General features: G+C 34.2%; 1 protein-coding gene across 1 annotated transcript in view; it reads left to right on the forward strand.

The window, feature by feature from the left end:
• The window catches only part of ODF2L (outer dense fiber of sperm tails 2-like), a 17,203-nt gene extending 4,691 nt beyond the window's left edge, over positions 1 to 12,512 (forward strand). The window contains exons 5-14 of the mRNA XM_008949312.1: positions 1,238 to 1,423; positions 2,724 to 2,833; positions 4,534 to 4,669; positions 5,238 to 5,348; positions 6,474 to 6,578; positions 7,639 to 7,797; positions 9,849 to 9,931; positions 10,019 to 10,181; positions 11,090 to 11,215; positions 12,384 to 12,512. Coding sequence (XP_008947560.1) covers positions 1,238 to 1,423; positions 2,724 to 2,833; positions 4,534 to 4,669; positions 5,238 to 5,348; positions 6,474 to 6,578; positions 7,639 to 7,797; positions 9,849 to 9,931; positions 10,019 to 10,181; positions 11,090 to 11,215; positions 12,384 to 12,512 — 1,308 coding nt within the window. The remainder of the gene's footprint in view (positions 1 to 1,237; positions 1,424 to 2,723; positions 2,834 to 4,533; positions 4,670 to 5,237; positions 5,349 to 6,473; positions 6,579 to 7,638; positions 7,798 to 9,848; positions 9,932 to 10,018; positions 10,182 to 11,089; positions 11,216 to 12,383) is intronic.
• The last annotated feature ends 235 nt before the right edge of the window (positions 12,513 to 12,747 follow it).

Genomic DNA, 12,747 nt, shown 5'->3' on the forward strand with positions numbered 1-12,747 from the left:
ACATGTAGAAGTATTTGCACTGACCTACTGTGCTGTCTAGAAGATAGATATTGATCCTGAGGCAGCCTCCATGCAGTTAGTAGAAAGAGACAGGCAAGTCCCCCAGAGGAGTTTCTGTTGTCAGATAAAGGTGATGAATCACCACCTCTTTCTTTTAATGACTGTGATGGAATCAATAAACCTCCTAATGCTGACTGAAAGAGACTTTAGACTTATGCCTGACATCACTCTGTTTAAGGTGGGTGAGATTATTTCCATTTTCTGTTCTAAGAAGCAAGAGGTAAATTTGGGTATTTGCAACAGTTACAGGCTTTAGAACTAGGCAAGGGAGAGGGCATGTACCAGACGCTGGAGCTGTATGGCCTCAGATTGCAGTATTTGGAACATGGCAAGAACATAGGCATGAATGAGAAAACACTGGCTAAGAAATAATATATTTCTGATTTCCAAGCCTTTCTAGTAGCAGATATCTCATATTAATTGTGTAATTTGAAATTGTTAAGTAACCTATGACAGCTCAGTATAAAAAAATGTCATATGTCTGTATCTGCATAATCATCACGTTTTCTTGAGAATAAAAGCTCCTTTCTTGTTCTACTTAGCAGAATTAAAGAATTCCAACAACATTTTCATTATAGAAAATAACTTGATATGTAACTGTATTTTCATTCAGTCTTTATTTAAAAGTTTTATTTTTTTGATCTTCAAAAAGTGCTGAAGTCAAGTTGCTAGCTTAAATCATGGTGATGATTTTGTTAATATCTAGACAAAAGCTTAGAATTACCCTTATGACATTAATTCTCAATTTAGATTTACCTCAGCCACTGAAAATGCCCAAAGCACTTGCTCTTAGGGTGATTGTGACCTCCTGTGGTTATAACAGGGGATAACAGTTGTTTACTTACACCAACAGTCAAAAAATTCCGTACATAGATTCAGATTTTCTCTTTGCTCCATTTCTTAAAGGTGCTCATCTGCAGCCTTCCCCTCCCCGTCACACCTTTGTTTATTAAGTGCTCTATAAACATCTATATATGAAAAGGGCTTTCTGCATATTTGGGGTTTTTAGTAATTCCATTTTTTAAAGTAGTACTTTCCCTTTTTTTTTTTGTAAGTCCCAGTACAGTAGCAGGAAGCAGATTATAAATCAAATTGATATTGCTGATTATGTTACGTCACAAAACGATCTGTAAGATATATAGAATTTGAAAAGAGTTGGTGTTTAATTATGTTGCAGACACTAGAAAAGAAAATAACAGAGTCGAAACTTCAAGTTGGTGAATACAAGCACCAGATGTTAACCTTAAGGGAAAGAAGTGAGCAAAAGAAGACTGCCCTGAAAAAAGCAATCAGGTCCCAGAAAAAAAGAGCTGAAGGCTTTGAAGCAGCTTTGGAAAGTTTAACCTCCAGAATAAGAGAACGTGTGAGTGACGACACAATGAACAGTATGGAGCATTTGGGAGACTGTCACCTGTGGAAAATAGGAAAAGTTGGTTGGGCATACTGTCTTTTTATCTCTTTCATTTGTTTCCTCCTTCATTTAGGAAAAGGTTGCTCTAAGAGTCCTTCAAACTGTTTCTACATTCACTGCCTTTGTTTTGCTAAAATTCAGTGAATATCTTAAGCCCTGAGGTTGTACACCTCAAAACGTGATAAGAGGACTCTGGTCAGCTTTCAGTTACACCTCTACTGACCTTCCTGTTAGACTGCTATGGATATACACTGGCTAACTCAGGAGTACAGTATACTAGCTGAGAATCCATGCTTGGGGTTTGAAGTCTTTGTTTTCTTGATTATATAACATCTCATGTGGATACTTATCTTTCTGCTTCTAAGCTACTTGTTCTGAAACTTTTCAAAATCCAAGTACAAAACTTCCTTAATCCAAATTGTTTCTTAGATTCTTGCCCTGCATATCCCTACAGTGTGTAATTGTGGAAAAAGGCCAGGTGGATCAGAACTGTGCTGAGCTCTTCATTGCCTTATTTAGATTTCCTAGTTAAAGTATGTTTTCATACTCTTAGATGTATTGCCATCATTTTGGATATGTCGGTATTAAAGATGTATATTTCCAGTTAGCATTCCAGGAGATAGTTAATAATGTGGGTTTTTTTGTTTTCTTTGGTCTTTGTGGGAAGACAGTAGTGGATCTTTAAGTACACTGAGAAGTACAGAGGGATGGCAACTAACTCTTGGAACTTCTGATGTTTTGTAGTCACGCTCTTGTTTTCTTCCCTCATTGAAGACCTGGTATACTTTCAAGATAGCATCTTTTGGCTGAAGGACTTTACTTAGTTTTGCATTTACTTACCTAGCTACTGGTTTTTTTATTCTTAAAATATTTTGGCAGAATTTTATTTTTGTATTAATTTATGTAATTAATATATAGTAGAGATCTACTGGAGACAAATATTTTTGTTGTAAGAAGAGGTTTTAATCTTAAGTTTTGAAATATTGTTTTATTCTGCAGTTGATTTACAGTGCCAGTGTTTAACTATGTCTCTGCCTTGAAAATAAGTCTAAGACTTCAATTTTTTTAAATGTGGGTTGTTTTGTTTATTTTTTTTGAGACAAGACAAAATTTACATTGCTTTGTACTAGGGAGATCCAATAAAGCTGTCTTATATTAAATAGCACTTGTGTTTAGAAAAAACTGTGGAACTATACAGCATTCTTCAGTAGCATTCCTTTGTTACGTAATCTGTAATTCCTGTATCCTCTAGGAAGTCAAACTGTCTGAGATATTGTCAGATTCTGATTCCTGGAAAAACCAGCATGATAGCATGGTTGAAGAAAAGACAGTATTAGAGATTCAAGCAGAAGATCTTAAGAAGTAAGTTACACTGCTGATCTATTTTCTGTGTTTCTGTAGTCACACTGTGTTGATATTTAGTAGTGTAGCACTCGGTGTTGACAAAGTAAACAAGTCTATGTATTCATATATTAAAATCTGAGCAGAATTTAGAAGTTAGAAACTAGAACAAGCTTAAGATTTTTAGCCTTCTCTCTGCTGTATTTCACAACTTAAAAAAGCCCCCTTCATTAGCCCCTGCAAGAAGTAACGCATTATTTCCCCCGCATACCTCCAATTAGCCTGAACTTGCTATTAGCTGCTATGTTGCTTCCTCAGAACCACTTACTTAGTAGCTGATTCAACTGCTTTGAGTGTTAACTCTTGTGCCTACTGCAGTGCAGAGGAAGGCTGTTAGGCTTCTGTTATCTACTTCACACTCATGATGGCAAAATTATTTCTGTTCCATTAACATCTCACCCCACTAGAAGACAGAGATGGATTCCTCTCAGATGCACATTTGAACATTTAATTCTTTCAAGGAAAAACAACACAAAATTATCAGATTATTCAGTTTATGCACTCAAATAGTAACATATGTGAAAGATGTGCCATCTTCTTTGGCAGACAGCAACAGGCATCCTTCTACATTTCTGTTGGTAGAAATATGGACTGTAATTCGAACAAGAAAAAGAAACTGGTAGGTGCCATTATGTATAGGTCTAAGGCAGAATGTTTTTTTCTTTTTACAAGGAACTTGATTCATGCTCAAATATGTAACAAATTAAATTGGCTTGACTCTTTTGGTTTTGGTTCTGAAACAAGAAAAGCTGACGTTTCTGAAAGTGTTTTCAGCATATTTTAACATTTAACAGGAGTGCTGGTACATAATGTCAGTCCATAAATCTGTGTAGCCCACTATTGGTCCAGTGTATATGAGAAGGCATCTAGGAAAGAATAAGAAAAGGGAAACGTCTATCAAAAAGCTGCCCAGGGAGTTTGTAGATGCCTTAACACTGGATGTGTTCAAGAACAGGTTGGATGGGGATTTGAGCAACCTCGTCTAGTCGAAGGTGTCCCTGCCCATGGCAGGGGGCTTGAAACTAGATGATCTTTAAGGTTCCCTGCAATTCAAACCATTCTATGATTCTATGATAGTTCCCTCAAGTACTTATTCTGCTTCCAGCTGTTTTTTGTCGTTTTTATTTTAGCTGAAAATATGTCTTTGCTTGAAATGTGCAATTCTAACAAGGCTTGTTCCACTAAGCAGTGTATGACTATGCAGCAAAACAAATTTTGTTGTTTAGCTTCATTAACATGAAAAGCAAAAGGTGAAGCACAGCACAAGTTGTCGTTTTAATAATGAGAAGTAGTATTCCTAAACTAGCTGTGGAATGTTCTTAGTAGGACATTATCTGATAGACCCTATAAATTTGATATCATTCTTTTTTGTACAGTATGTGTATGCATAGTTGTCTTTGAAACGTGCCTTGGTCTTCTAGGTAATGAATTTACTTATAATTGAGCTAGGAGCGCTTACTTGATGGACCACTCTTTTGAATAGTTTCTTATTTCAGTAGATACTTCTTTCATGGGTTGCTTAAATGCACGCTTCCTTTTTTAAAATAAATAAATAAATAAAAGAACAATGAAGGAATATGTGTTAAGGTACAATTCAGTTTGCGTAGTAAGAGTTTTGGAAGCATTGTCTGTTATACGGAAGTTCTTGTCTATCTAACAAGGCAGATCACAAGCCTTTTTGAAGACCTGAAAAGAAAGGAAGAATGGAAAAGAAACTCAGATGAGGAAATTCTTGGAAAGCTAAAATCTGTTAACTCTGAAAATTATAAGATTTACCTTGAAAATGAAAAATTAAAGGTAAGATCACTGTAAAACATTGTTGAATGGTCCTGCATTTCTGATACATTAATGAAATAATCACATTAGTACCCTTTGGGCCCTCTGTCTAGAGATCCAAAACCTGTAGAATAAATTTTACCATCCATTTTTTTACAGTAAGTGAAAATGAGTAATTGGAAATTTATCAGTGGAAATCTATGGCAAAGCTAGGAACAGTACTGTTTAATCATCTGTAGGCTTAACCAGGATGCTATTCATTTTACTGTCAGTAGCTACAAAATTGCTTAGCTAGAAATTGTTCTTTTAAGTTTGTAAAACTTTCTTTCAAATTAAAGAACTGTGTTTAGCTCAGTTATCAACTTCAATTTTAAAAGGATTTACAAGTTTTGGGTTGTACTTATCCTCTGAAGTAAATGTTCTCATGAGCTCACAAATGAACTGTGGGCTATCACTTTTGTTTGGCAGCATAAATAATTATGTCACTCTTTTTAATGCCTGCTGGCTAATTGGTAGTAGTATCATACTGCAAATTGTGTTGTTTTAGTAACACTCTTACAATTTTTATGTTTTCCATGCTTTAATCAAGGCTTCCCTTACTATGTTGGAAAACAGTACTGTTGGTGCTGAAAATGAGCTGCTAAATCTCCAAGAAAAGGCAAAGCTGCAGGAAAACCTTGTTGAACGGTATAAAAATCAGGTGACTTGCATATTTGAAATGTTCAAGTGTCCTTTTAAAATTTGTAAGCAGTTTTAAGGAAATGATAAAGGGTTTTTTTGTAATAAAAAAGATTTGTTGTCATGGTGATTGTAATTCTGTTGTAACATTGGGGATGATAGAAGAGACTGCCACTACACACCAAATCCAAGACCAGTCTCCACTCTGTTACTAGCACACATAATCCTGACTGAATTTTGTGAAGCCCAGTTGAATCTCATTGAAGCCGCCAGAGCTGTTAACATACTTGCTTAGAAAACATTTGCTTCCTAAAAATCAAGCTGGCAACTAAAGCTATATTTAAAAAGTAAAATTTGAGTGTGATGTGTTTAGTGGACATATCCAATGATACTTTACGTCTCCTCGGTCATTTCTTTATTTCCACATTCCTAAGAACAGTAAACGAACATTCTAGGTCTGTTATAAGTTATTTTATTTACATGGATAGCTCCATATTGAAAATACCAGCAAAATATACAAAATAAGACTTAAAATGAGCTTTTTATCTATTCCTTTGTTTGTATTTGGCTTTATTCACCGAGAGGAAATTTTAGAACATCGATGCAAAGTTCTGTGTATTTCTACTATCGTACAGACGCTATTTCACTATCTTGACTTAACTCTTTTTAAAAATCTTTGAGAAAAGACACGATAGAAAATCTAGGTACACCCAGTGTGCCTTGTCTGCAGAATGCATCAGCACAGTTAAAGGTTTTGGCAGCTTTAAGATAGCAGATGTAGTTCCAGGGCACAGGCAGCCTCAAGCAGTGAGTGAGCAGGACGAAATTCCCTAGCTTGTAGCTGTGGTGACTCCAGATGGGTACTGTCACTGACAAGAGTCATGCTGGCTGCTTCTGTACCATAACTGCAGCTCATTCTCCATTGCTGAAAACAAAACTCTGGTATTAGAGTGCTTTTTACCTGGTTACCCTTTTATATTTGCTGTGGTGAGTAGGAAAATGAAAATAAATAACTTCATATAATGACAATATTGAGATTCTACTTAGAAATCAAAGGTTTTCATTTATGCTTCATACTAATGATTCTATCTTTTCTATACTTAAAAGAAACACCTTACAAATGTATGTGAAAAATGTGTTTTTATAGGTACAAAAATTACAAACAGCAGTAGAAGAACTGAAATCTAGATATGAAACAGTCTTAAATGAAAACAAAAGAATAACAGAAACCAACTGTTTAGAAGTGGATAAGGTAAGTTTCACAGTAATGCATGTTTCCAAACAATTCTTAGGACATTGATCTTTCCTACGTTATTGTGATCCACATAGTAGCAGTCACAAGATACTGGCTCTTTTTTCTTTTTCCATGTATAAAATTGTTTTTAAATTCACTACTTGAGAGCTGATGGTTTTCTAGGATACTATGTAATTGAAACAGGTGAAAAATGATTCCTAGAGCAATAACCAAGGAGTTGGGCTGCTATTTTAGAATTCAAGAATACTTTTAGCACTTTTAGGATTGTGATTTTGTTATCTCTTGACAGAACAGCAGCGGATGTTGTTTCAGGAAGCAAACCTACTGTAAGAGAGATGAGTTTTAAGTAGTTTTTAAGAAGCTGAATACTGAAACACAGTTAGTACATTCTTAAGCATCAGAAAACAATACAAATTTGGTGGGAAAATTATTTTTGTCAGTTCCACAACATGTCAAAATATGTATTCTTCTAAGTGATAATGCTGATGCAGGGACAAGTTTTACATTACCTGTAATGAACTGTTCTAGAGAATGGAATTAGTCCTTACAGAAAAGTGTCTTAGCTGCTCATTTTATTTCATACTAGCTTTATTTTTCCATGATTGAGTTGTAGAATGGAGGAAGGTTTTTTTATCACAAATATCACAAATGATATTTGCACAACATTGTATATGACTTCAGATAGCATTAGACATACTGCAGTAGTTGTATGGTCAGAATTTTTCCTGTTAGCTGCTTAGTGTGTCTGTATGCCATATCCCAAAATATGTTGCAATAAAAATAAAATTAAAATTTGGGTATTGCATAATGAATTGATAATACTTGCATAATTTTGTAAATGGTCACTGTGTTACTCAGTCTTTAATGAAACATAGTCAGAGAAGGAAATTTCTCCAATGATGAACATGTAACCTTGTCAGTATTTTATAAAGTAGGTGATATTATGCAACCTGTGTAGAATTTAAGGTTTATTACTTACATGGAAAGCCATTAAGTATTACAACAATGAATTTATGGGTTTACACTTACATTTTTTTCCTGTGATGCTACAATGCAGGTGAGGCACAAAACAGAGGCTGAGTTAGAGGAGTTAGAACATGTTTGTGACTTGCTGAAAGCAGCTGAGGAAAAGCAGCAAGGGTATCAGGAAAAGCTTCTGTTCTGGGAAAGGATCGATGCACAGAAATGCAAACCCCTTGGGGAGCTGCAGGTTCAGGTGCTTAGAACATGCTGATTTTTTAAAGATAAATGAGAAAATTATGTGGAAGAAAGTATCTGGAAATTTTTTTTCCTGTGAGCATGTGTGATATTTGTGTGGTTTGCTTGGTTATTTTCTTCTTAAATTAAAAGCTTCTTCTGCAGAAATAGCATAATGCTAATAAAAGTATTTCTAACTATATTTATGTGCATTCAGTATATGACAAGACTCATTACTTTTAGATTCTGTATCTTTTAAGTGAGTATATTCTTGATCCTTTTGAATACTTATGTCCTGAAATGTGTTGCAGAATTCTTCCTCGGAAATAAATGTGCAAGTCTAAATTATTGTTTGTATTCATTGGAAGAATTTTATTTCACTTAGTTTTGGTTTTAATGACTAATTTATAAACCAGACAATATTTGCTCAGAGATGTAGTCATAAATTATGTTGTTGATGATGTATAGCATTTTAATGATTATATTGTGTTGCTTGATAAAATGTTTTTTAAAATACTCTTTAATATGATCACTTCTATTTTTAGCAGTATTTTAGCACTCCTGCTTGTATTTTCCTTTAAGCCTTAATATAAATATGCCTCAGCTTGTCTTTCTGTGATAGCAATTTCAGTGGCAAGTGTGGGGTTTTGTGTTGTTCCCTTTTTATTTTTTATGTGCTTTTAAGTTACAAGAAGATACTTTGCTAGCACAAATGACAAAGGTGTTTGAATCAGTAGAGTGGGAAAGGGCCTTGATTTTCTTCCTGTGTTAGGGGGAAAATTTCATCTGAAACACAGTGAGTCCCTTTGTCCCTATAGACTTTATATACTTATAAAAAAATAGCTTTTGATTTTGTTTTAAATATCTTGTCCAGATGATCTTCGTAGCATCAGATCTTGTTCTGGTTTTATATAATTTTAAATACTCCTTTATGAAATGCTTATAAGTTCATTAATCATTCTTTGCTTAGCAAAGTTAAGCAACAGTTAATTTTGAGGTGCATATAGAAAATGATATATGTAATTTTAATCTAACTACGTTTGCATGAATAAATGCAGAAAAATCTCTTAAATATACCAAAGTAATTGGGAATATAATCACTAGTCTGGTGGAACAGCAGTTAAATTTCAGCAATAAATATTGGTGGCATCCTTTAGAGATTCTGACCCTTGATCCTATGACTAGAATTTAGGAAAATTCCTTTTGAAGTAACTGGACCATGTGCAGAAACCTTTCTCTGGATTTAGATGGACATCAGTTTACTGCCCCTCTGCTGGAGGTTTCCACTACTACCAGCCTGCTACTTGGGCAGCCTGTAATCCACACAAAATCAACCAGAGTAGCTCAAATTACTGGATGGATCTGCTTGAGGTACTCCAGTGAACGATGGAGGTGTCCCCTTAAATAGTGGTGCCAGCAGGCTGGTGATGTAACTTCATTGCTAATCTGCTGTTTGTGGCTGGTAACAACAGCAATAATCTTACCACTGCAGTTATGAGATAGAAAAAACATGAAAGTTTGTCAGTGTGAATTCTGGGCGAGGGAAGACAGGTTGACTTCTTGCCTGCTACAACTTCTGCTACTGTTACGCCTCTTTTTATGAACTTGGTTGTCTTCTTTTGTTTATATTCACTACTTTCTGAAATTCTTTGCCAGTGCTGCTCTTCTTCTTTGATAACTGTTTATGTATGTGGTGTTATTTTTATGCTTCCTGTGGCTGTAGTGAGTGAATTTATTTTTGCTGGAATCTAAAGCTTGTCAGTTCACAAGGAGGTAGATGTGGCCAACTCCTAATACAGAAGGCTGCATGAGAAGTATATGGGTTTTGTTAGGATTTCACTGTTACATAGCAGATTTTCAGCCTTAAAGTGTTCACATGAAGCTTCTCTCCACTTCCTGGCTGTATTTTATTTGTTTTAAATACAAGATAATGTTTATTTAAATATAATATAGTGTTTACCTGAAACTACAGTGAAATTGCTGATTGGATTTTAATGGGCAAATTTACTTTCCTCTCTAATATCCTGTATATGGGTCTCTTCAACTAGAAACAAATTGTCACTTTCACAGGAGGAAGACAGTGTAACTTCTGTGGACTGTCATTCCTTAGAAGAAAACCATAACATTCAGAAGAAATATGAAGATCTTAAAAGGTAATTTTAAAAAAAATCTGAATGCAGGTGATTCCTACACATTTCTGCTGTGGTCAGTTTTAATGCATTAATCTGTTTTGCATAAAGGCAATTAGAAAAGATGGAATTTCAAAATGAAGAACTTGCTTATCAACTCAAAAAAGAAGATGAGAGTCTTCAATGCAGTAAATTGCAGCTTGAAGAAAAAATTGCAGAATGTAATGGATTAACCAGACAACTGGAATCTGCTTTGGAAGAAGGGAGAAAAATGGTATTAATGATTTAATACATCTCTTAATGTTGTTTTCCATTTTATGTTTAAAAATAGCATTAAAAACAAATGTGCTTGAGGAGAACAGATGAGACAAGATTATTTTAATTATTTTGATAATTATTTTGATTATTAGGAAGCAATATTAAAAAGTTACTGGGACTTGCTGCATGTTTAAATATGGGTTACACAATTCAGCTTCTTTGTGAAATTTGAATCCTATTGAAATTAATGACAAAGTTCAGTAGACCAAAATGTCACTAATTTTTTTTTGTAACAAATCAAAGTGCTTTAACCACCTAATATTAAATCCCACACATATGGCAAAAAGTTTCTGAACAAAAGCTTAATCTTGCCTTTTTCTTGTCTTTCTTTGGAATCCGTGGCCCACAAGAACATCAGTGTTGAAAGCCTCCTCATGTTAGAGGAAGGCTTTGCACCCTCTGTATTAGGAAGAGATCATCTATCATTAGTAGGAAGTATGCAAACAGTAATTCATATAGAGGAGGAAATGTAGGAATTTAATTTGCAGTGAATTACATTTGTTTAATCAGAAAATATGTATGAAGTTATGATTTCTGTCTCAGATTAATCATGTTGTAATCTGAGTTTTTGCAATACTGTATGAGGATATTAATTTGGTTTTGAAAAAATAACAAATTTGGCTTAACTTGAAAATGGTTGCAGAAATGTCTCCCTCCCAATGATACTACATTTTTTTCAAGTTGAAACATCTTTCAAATTTAGCCAGAGTATTTCCCAGGTTTGTTTGATTTCTGTGCATGGGAAATAACTAAAGTATTAGATGATAGTGTAGGAAATTAGAGCTATTAATGCTAAGGTATAAGAAAATAATTTTGTTTGGGCTTTAAGTGAAAGTAAATATACATTGTTTCATTATATTACAGGTAGCTGAAGAACTGGAAAAACTGTCATACAAAGAACAATCCCTTCAGGCAAAAATTATAGTTCTTGAAACTGAAGTGAGAGAGGGGCAAGAAGAGAAGAAACGACTCCTCTGCATATTTCACCATGTGAGTAAATAATACTGTATTCTGACTTGAAGGATTCAAGATGAAAATCAAGTCAACCTAAGTGCAAACTCTGTTCAAGATTTAAATAAGACCTCAGGCATATTGTTCTGAATTCAGTATGCTTTAATTAATTTTTATCGGTATCAAGTGTAACTTCATGTCTGCATTTAGCCTAGGACAAAACTGTTCTTAAAACAAAATCAGACATGGGCGTTTTATTCTGTTTCAAATATTTTTTTCATAAGAATTTCTTACTATGTGAAAATAGAATGGCAAATAAAGAACATTTTCTTGTTTTTTGTCCCAGAAAAACTTAGGAATGTTTTCAAATGGTTTCCATTTGAAGCTTACTGTGAAATATAAATGTGCAAGATTTATATGTCTGAGAGAAGAACTGTTCTAAATTAATTAATTGATTTTTTATTTGAGCTGTATTTACATATAACTGAGAATGCATTATGGAAAATGCTAGAATGATCTTATTCCTGTTGATGTAGTGAAACTGGAAACAAAATAGGACTGTGAAGGTAACTTGATTCAGTTATTTATTCTAACCTGATTATATTTTTCTGAGGCTGGCGTTAAATCTGATGACTATAATTCCTTTTTTTTTTTTTTTTTTAAATTGAATTTGTTAACCAACTAGCATCTGAAATCTGTAATAGACATAAAGGGAAATACCTGAATAGCTGTAGTATCTGTATAACAAAGGAACTATGGTGTGCATGAGGTATGGAACTAATGACCAGGTAATATTGCTATCAATCATCTTTTATATATAAGGAATTCTAGGCATCAAAAATCATGTTGCATCAGAGATCAATAACAGATGTTTCCTTGAAAAATCAACATGAGAGAGAATGTTAGGTCCACAATAGATTTAAGATGCTAGAAATCTTTCATGATAAAAATTCAGGTCAGTTTTTACATTCCCAGGCCTTTTTTTGATTATAAGCTTATTCAAACATGTTGAGTTTTGTCTTGACTGAACATAAATAAACCTTCAATATTTTAGGGCCTTTTGGGGAACATTCAGTTTTGTGTAGCTTCTGAAAACTTTTCTGGGCAAGTGCGGTTTATAAAAATTAGGTACTGGTTGTTTACTTTATTATTCTCATTGATTTGTATTTTATTTCTAACCTGCGTTGTATTTCTCTTCTTTCTCTAGAATGAAAAGCACCATCAAGTACATTTTAAAGAGTTGGAGAACAGCCTACAGAAGTCAGAGAATAAGAACCAGAGCATTCAGAATTACGTACAGTTTTTGAAAGCTTCATATATAACAATATTTGGCTGAATAATTTAATTTATTTACCAATAAAAAAAAAACTTTTCAAGGTTTGGCTCTATCTCTGTTGGGGGAAAGGCTTTTGAGACCTTATAGTATTTTGCAGGATGGGGTACCACAATGTTAGTTCTTCCCTAGGAAAACTTGGTGTGGGCAGGGAAAAAAGCAGGTCAGTCATTACTGTGTATGCTACTGGCTGGTCACGTATGGAAAATTCACCTGGTATTACTGATACAAAGAACTG

The sequence above is a fragment of the Merops nubicus genome, unplaced genomic scaffold (genome assembly GCF_000691845.1).
Source record: "Merops nubicus isolate BGI_N331 unplaced genomic scaffold, ASM69184v1 scaffold50281, whole genome shotgun sequence".
NCBI lineage: Eukaryota > Metazoa > Chordata > Aves > Coraciiformes > Meropidae > Merops > Merops nubicus.